The following is a 7,056-nucleotide window of genomic DNA, read 5'->3' on the forward strand; positions in this document are numbered from 1 at the left end:
ATACTTTGTCTTATACTCCCCCTTATGCTCTTACGTCCTTGTGCTCTTCCTTATACTGCCAATCCTCATACCTTATACTCTTCCCTATTTTTTTCCCTCACACCCATTTCCTTATTCTTTCCCATATAGTCTTCCTCATAGTCTACTCGCACTCTTCCTCATACTCTTCCTTATACTCCTCCTCATCCTGCTCCCTCCCGCCGCGCCTCACACCTCGGACACCTCGTTCTCCATCTCCTCCTCCATGAGCGTGGCGTAAGGCACTGGCAGGAGCGCGTCGTCGATGGTCTCCTGCCGCTGGAGGAGGATGTGGTGGGAGTGGTGGTGGGCGGCGGTCGAGGGCGTGCTGGCGTCGGGGGGCGTGGGCGACACTCGCAGCTCGGGCGTGGTGCAGACGGGGTCGCCGCCCGCCCACGAGGGCCCCGCCGTCGGAGAGCGTCTGAGGCTGCTGACGGAGGTGCTGTCCAGCGACTTGCCGCGCGGCGCCACGTCCTGCAGCAGGGGCGTCGGCGTGCCCCGGTAGTGCTCCAGGTCGAGGCTCTGGCTCTGGCAGGAGCGGCGGCGGGCCAGAGGGTGAGGGTGCACGCCCGCGGTCGCCTCCAGCTGGTGGCAGGCGCCCGCACGGCACGCCTCCTCCGCCCCGCGACCTGGGAAGGGAGAGGAAGCAGCGATTAGGAAGGAAGAGGAGGCAGGGCGGGGGATTGGTAGACTGACAGGGGGCAGGGGATTGGTAGACTGACAGGGGGCAGGGGATTGGTAGACTGACAGGGGGCAGGGGATTGGTAGACTGACAGGGGGCAGGGGAGTGGTAGACTGACAGGGGGCAGGGGATTGGTAGACTGACAGGGGGCAGGGGATTGGTAGACTGACAAGGGGCAGGGGATTGGTAGACTGACATGGGGGAGGGGATTGGTAGACTGACAAGGGCCAGGGGATTGGTAGACTGACAGGGGGCAGGGGAGTGGTAGACTGACAGGGGGCAGGGGAGTGGTAGACTGACAGGGGGCAGGGGAGTGGTAGACTGACAAGGGGCAGGGGATTGGTAGACTGACATGGGGGAGGGGATTGGTAGACTGACAAGGGCCAGGGGATTGGTAGACTGACAAGGGGCAGGGGAGTGGTAGACTGACAAGGGGCAGGGGATTGGTAGACTGACAGGGGACAGGGGAGTGGTAGACTGACAGGGGACAGGGGAGTGGTAGACTGACAGGGGGCAGGGGAGTGGTAGACTGACAAGGGGCAGGGGATTGGTTGACTGACATGGGGCAGGGGATTGGTAGACTGACAAGGGCCAGGGGATTGGTAGACTGACAGGGGGCAGGGGATTGGTAGACTGACAGGGGGCAGGGGAGTGGTAGACTGACAAGGGGCAGGGGATTGGTAGACTGACAGGGGGCAGGGGATTGGTAGACTGACAGGGGGCAGGGGAGTGGTAGACTGACAGGGGGCAGGGGAGTGGTAGACTGACAGGGCGCACACACATATACACACATACACACAAACGTACATTCATACAAACAAATACCAACATAAACGCACAAATAAACAAATAAACAATCGCTGGCTCGCACAGCCTCTATTTGCCTCCACAAAATTATGCTCATCCCCTCCCTCTCTCCCTCCTTCTCTTCCCCCTCCCTCTTTCGTCCCACTCTATTTCCTTCCCTCTCTCTTTTCATCCTTCTTTCCCTTCCTCTCTGCTACTTTACCTTCCCCACCCCCTTCCCTCCTTCCGTTTCCTCCCTCCTTCCCTTCCTCCGTCCCTCCATCCATCCCTCTTTTCCTCCTTCCTTCCCTCCCTACCCCTCACCCTCTTCCCTCCTTCCCTTTCCTCCCTCCTTCCCTCCCTCCGTCCCTCCCTCCATCCCTCTCTCCGTTCCTCCTCCCTCCCTCCCTACCCGCACCCTCTTCCCTCCTTCCCTTTCCTCCCTTCTTCCCTCCCTCCGTTCCTCCCTCCATCCCTCTCTCCCTCCCTCCCTCCCTCCCTACCCACACCCTCCCTCCATACCCCCACCCTCCTCTCTCCTTCCCTTTCCTCCCTCCTTCCCTCCCTCCCTCCCTCCCTACCCGAACCCTCTTTCCTCCTTTCCTTTCCTCCCTCCCTCCCTCCCTACCCGAACCCTCTTCCCTCCATTTCCTTTCCTCACTCCCTCATTCCCTCCCTCCCTCCCTCCCTCCCTCCCTCCCTCCCTCCCTCCCCTTCCCGTCTTAACTTTCGAGTAAGTTAAAGTTTGTTAGCATAACCCGTGCTGTCGCTTGTCGCATCGGCTTTGTATTGCTTAGCTGATGGGGAGAGGAAGGAGGAGAGAGAAGAGGGAGAGAGGAGGAAAAAGAGGGGAAGGAGGACGGAGGAGAGGGAAGAAGAGGAGACAGAGAGGGAGGAGGAGAGAGAAGAGGGAGTGAGGAGGAGACAGAGATGAAGGAAGAGAGAGATGAAGGGGAGAGGAGGAAAAAGAGGGGAAGGAGGACGGAGGAGAGGGAAGAAGAGGAGACAGAGAGGGAGGAGGAGAGAGAAGAGGGAGTGAGGAGGAGACAGAGAAGAAGGAAGAGAGAGATGAAGGGGAGAGGAGGAAAAAGAGGGGAAGGAGGACGGAGGAGAGGGAAGAAGAGGAGACAGAGAGGGAGGAGGAGAGAGAAGAGGGAGTGAGGAGGAGACAGAGAGAAGGAAGAGAGAGATGAAGGGGAGAGGAGGAAAAAGAGGGGAAGGAGGACGGAGGAGAGGGAAGAAGAGGAGACAGAGAGGGAGGAGGAGAGAGAAGAGGGAGTGAGGAGGAGACAGAGAGGAAGGAAGAGAGAGAATGAGGGAGTGGGGAGGAAAAAGGAGAGAAGGAGGACGGAGGAGAGGGAAGAAGAGGAGACAGAGAGGGAGGAGGAGAGAGAAGAGGGAGTGAGGAGTGACAGAGAGGAAGGAAGAGAGAGAATGAGGGAGTGGGGAGGAAAAAGGAGGGAAGGAGGACGGAGGAGAGGGAAGAAAAGGAGACAGAGAGGGAGGAAGAGAGAGAAGAGGGAGTGAGGCGGTGACAGAGAGGAAGGAAAAGAGAGAATGAGGGAGTGGGGAGGAAAAGGGGGGGAAGGAGGACGGAGAAGAGGGAGGAAGAGAAGACAGAGTGGGAGGAAAAAGTAAGGAAAGAGAGGGGAGGGAGAGTTAGGGAAGTGAAGGGAGGAGAGGAGAGAGGAGAGGGAAGAGAAGAGTGAGGGAAGAGAAGAGGGAGGAAGTGAGGGAAGAGAAGGGAGGGAGTAGAGAGGAGAGTTAGAAAGAGGAGAGGGGGGAAAGAGAGTGAGGGAGGAGGGGTAGAGGGAGAGAAAGGAGAGAATAGGGAAGAGGGAGAGAGAAGTGAGGAGAGACGAGATGGAAGAGTGAGAGAAGGGGGAGAGAGTGGTGCGAGGAGAGGGATGATGAAGAGAGGAAGAGAGAGGAGGGAGGAGGGGAAAGAAAAAGGAGCAAAGAGAAGGAAAGAGAGGGCAGGGAGAAGAAAGGAGAAGGTTGAATAGAAAGGAAGGAGGGAGGAGGGAGAGAGGGGATTGAATGACGGGAGGAAGAGCGAGAGGGGGAGATTAAGGAAGAGAGGGGGGGAAGGAGAGAATAGAGGGAATAAGAGGAGACAGGGAAGAGGGCGAGAGAAAAAGAGGAGATCGGAAGGGGAGGGGGGAGAGGGAGAGAGATGGTGAGAGCCCCATACACCTTCCCCACTCCCCTTACCTCTACTTCCCCATGCTTCCTCCGCGTTCTCCTTCCTTCCAAATTCTTTCCTCTTCATCTTTCCATCACACTCACTGGTTCGTTTAACCGCTTTCTGTCTCCCCAAAATTATCCTCTTCCCTTCCCTCCATCTCTCCCTCTATCCATTCTTCTCTTCCCACTACCCTCCCTCCCACTATTCCTCCCTCCCTCCCTTCTTCTCTCCCCACACCCTCCCTCCCTCCTTCCCTCATCTCCTTCCCTCCTTCCCTTCTTCTCTCCCCCCACCCTCCCTCCCTCCCTCCTCTACTTCCCTCCTCTCCTTCCCTCCTCTCCTTCCCTCCTCCCCTTCCCCCTCTCCTCTCCCTACGCCTCCCCCCCCACCCCCCCCGTCAGCTTCGATTTGCTGCTTCGTTTCACCTCCTGTCTGCCTATCCATCCCCCCCCCCCCTTTATGCTGATGTACCTTCCTCTTTCGTTCCACATCATTTTCTCAAAAAAAATATACCATCCGTGTACTAAATTCTTTCTCTTGTATCATATATAAATATATATATATGATCAACATTTATTGTTGTGTGTGTTTTGTCTTTCCTTTCCTTTGTTTTTTGTTTTTTTTTTTAATTCTTTATCTCATTCTCCTCCCTTATTCTGTGTTCTACTCTTTGAATTCCGTCTCCTCCTTTTCCCTTTCATCGTCTTCTTATATCTCCCCTTTTCTTTTCCCTCCTTCCTGTCTATCGTTCTCTTCCTCTTCCTCGTTCTTCAGTTTGATTCCCTCCTCTTCCATTTTATCCATCTTCTTTCTCTTCTTCCTTCTTCCTTTTTGATCCTCTTCCTTTCCCCCTTTCCCTTTCCCTTTCCCTACTCCTCATATTCATCCTTCTCTTCTGTGCTTCTTCCTATTCCTTTTCTTTTTCCTCCTTGCCTGCTTCTGCCCGTTTCATATTCCTTCTCTTTCTTCACTCCTTTCCATTCTTTATCAGTTATCTCTTCATCCCCTCTTTCCCAATCATCTCCCCTCTTCATCCTTCTCCCGTTCCCCTTTTTACCTACCTTTCCCCTACCTCCTATCTCCCCTTTTCATTATCCTCCCATTTCCCTATTTACTTCCCCTCTTCCTACCTCCTATCTCCCCTCTTTATCCGAATCACTCCTCCCTCCCTCTTTCTCCTCCTCCTCTTTACCCGCCCCTTGCCAATTCCAGTCTCCCTCTAGTATTAATTGATGATAAGCTATTCCCAAGTAGATTTGGGCATTCTCCTCCATTCCCTCGTTCTCTCTCCTCCTCACTCCTCCATTCCCTCGTTCTCTCTCCTCCTCACTCCTCAATTCCCTCGTTCTCTCTCCTCCTCTCTCCTCCTCTCTCATTATCTTTCCCCCTCCTCCTTCTGCTGCCCTTGCCTCACCCGTGGAATATTCTCTCTCTCTCTCTCTCTCTCTCTCTTTCTCTCTCTTTCTCTTTCTCTTTCTCTCTCTTTCTCTCTTATTCTCTCTTATTCTCTCTTTCTCTTTCATTCTTTCTCTTTCTCTCTCTCTCTCTCTCTCTCTCTCTCTCTCTCTCTCTCTCTCTCTCTCTCTCTCTCTCTCTCTCTCTCTCTCTCTCTCTCTCTCTCTCTCTCTGTATCTATCTATCTATCTATCTCTTTCTCTTTCTCCCTCTCTCTCCGTCTCTCTCTCTCTCTCTCTCTCTCTCTCTCTCTCTCTCTCTCTCTCTCTCTCTCTCTCTCTCTCTCTCTCTCTCTCTCTCTCTCTCTCTCTCTCTCTCTGTATCTATCTATCTATCTATTTCCTTCTCTCTCTCTCTCTCTCTCTCTCTCTCTCTCTCTCTCTCTCTGTATCTATCTATCTATCTATCTCTTTCTCTCTCTCTGTCTCTCTCTCTCTCTCTCTCTCTCTCTCTCTCTCTCTCTCTCTCTCTCTCTCTCTCTCTCTCTCTCTCTCTCTCTCTCTCTCTCTCTCTCTGTATCTATCTATCTATCTATCTATCTCTTTCTCTTTCTCTCTCTCTCTCTCTCTCTCTCTCTCTCTCTCTCTCTCTCTCTCTCTCTCTCTCTCTCTCTCTCTCTCTCTCTCTCTCTCTCTCTCTCTCTCTGTATCTATCTATCTATCTATCTATCTCTTTCTCTCTCTCTCTGTCTCTCTCTCTCTCTCTCTCTGTATCTATCTATCTATCTATTTCTTTCTCTCTCTCTCTCTCTCCCTCTCTCTCTCTGTATCTATCTATCTATCTATCTCTTTCTCTCTCTCTGTCTCTCTCTCTCTCTCTCTCTCTTTCTAATCCCAAAAATCCTAATCCCAAAAATCCATAATTCTTCAATTCACAATCCATAACTAATCCAAACTCTAATCCTAAATTCTAATTCTAACATTTTTTTATTTCTAATCCTTATTTCTAAATTTCTAATCCTAATTCCCCAATCCGTAATTGCTCATTTCTAATCCTAACTCTAGATCCCTAATCCTTGATTCGTAATCCACAATCCTGAAAAATCCTCAGGTTCTCCATAAGGCCTAATCTCCCAATCCTAGATTCCGAACCTCCCACCCGCAAATCCTTAATCTGAGACGTATTTCGGGAATCCCGAATCCCGAATCCTTCATTCCCAATCTCCATTCCATAATTCCTAATCCCCACTCCTTGTTTCCGAATCCCCAGTCCCTAATCCCTAATCATTACCTCGGGTTCTCGGCGCTCTCCAGGGCTCCTAATCCTTAATCCTTAATTTCGAATCCCCCATCCGTAGTTCCTAATCCCACGAGGTAATTATTAATCCAAGGACATATTTCTCAATCCCTAATTTCGAATCCCAAGACATAATTCCTAATTCTCGATTCCACATCCCCAATCCCTGATTCCCAGTCCCCAATGCATAGTCCCAATTCCCAATCGCCAATCCATAATATCTAATCCCCAATTCCTATTTCCCGAATCTCAATCCCAAATCCCAAATCCATAATCCTCAATTCCCGATTCCAAAGTCCCAATCCCCAATTCCTGATTCCAAATCCCCAATCTTCAATCCCTGATTCCCTCTTCCCAATCCCTAATCCTCAATGCCCATTCCCCAATCCCCAATCCCTACCGTGCGTGGACGAGATCCTGTAATTCCTCAGATTCTCGGCGCTGCGGACCTTCCTCGCGATCTCGACGGCGTGGTGGTGGGCGATGGTCGTTCCGTGGTCTAGGGAATCCGAGGTGAGGCGCAGGCGGTGGCGGGCGTGGTGGGCGCTGGAGGGGTGGTGGGCGGGGCTGTGGTGGGCGGGGCTGTGGTGGGCGTGGGTAGCGGCGGAGGTGGAGAGCGAGTGCGTCCGCGAGCAGCGATGCACGGGCGTCTGGTCGATCTGGGGGACGCTGATCCTACAGGATTGGGGGA

The 7,056-nt window shown here is 52.7% G+C and overlaps 1 protein-coding gene across 1 annotated transcript in view; it reads right to left on the reverse strand.

Annotated features, from left to right (window-relative positions):
• Positions 1-207: 207 nt before the first annotated feature.
• The window catches only part of LOC125042483 (mucin-2-like), a 19,197-nt gene continuing 12,348 nt past the window's right edge, over positions 208-7,056 (reverse strand). Inside the window, exons 2-5 of the mRNA XM_047638123.1 lie at positions 6,766-7,056; positions 1,261-1,385; positions 923-1,177; positions 208-813 (exon numbers count right to left, since the gene is read on the reverse strand). The exon at positions 6,766-7,056 is cut by the window's right edge and continues 7 nt beyond it. Coding sequence (XP_047494079.1) covers positions 208-813; positions 923-1,177; positions 1,261-1,385; positions 6,766-7,056 — 1,277 coding nt within the window. The remainder of the gene's footprint in view (positions 814-922; positions 1,178-1,260; positions 1,386-6,765) is intronic.

The sequence above is a fragment of the Penaeus chinensis genome, chromosome 32, assembly GCF_019202785.1.
Source record: "Penaeus chinensis breed Huanghai No. 1 chromosome 32, ASM1920278v2, whole genome shotgun sequence".
In the NCBI taxonomy this organism is placed as follows: domain Eukaryota; kingdom Metazoa; phylum Arthropoda; class Malacostraca; order Decapoda; family Penaeidae; genus Penaeus; species Penaeus chinensis.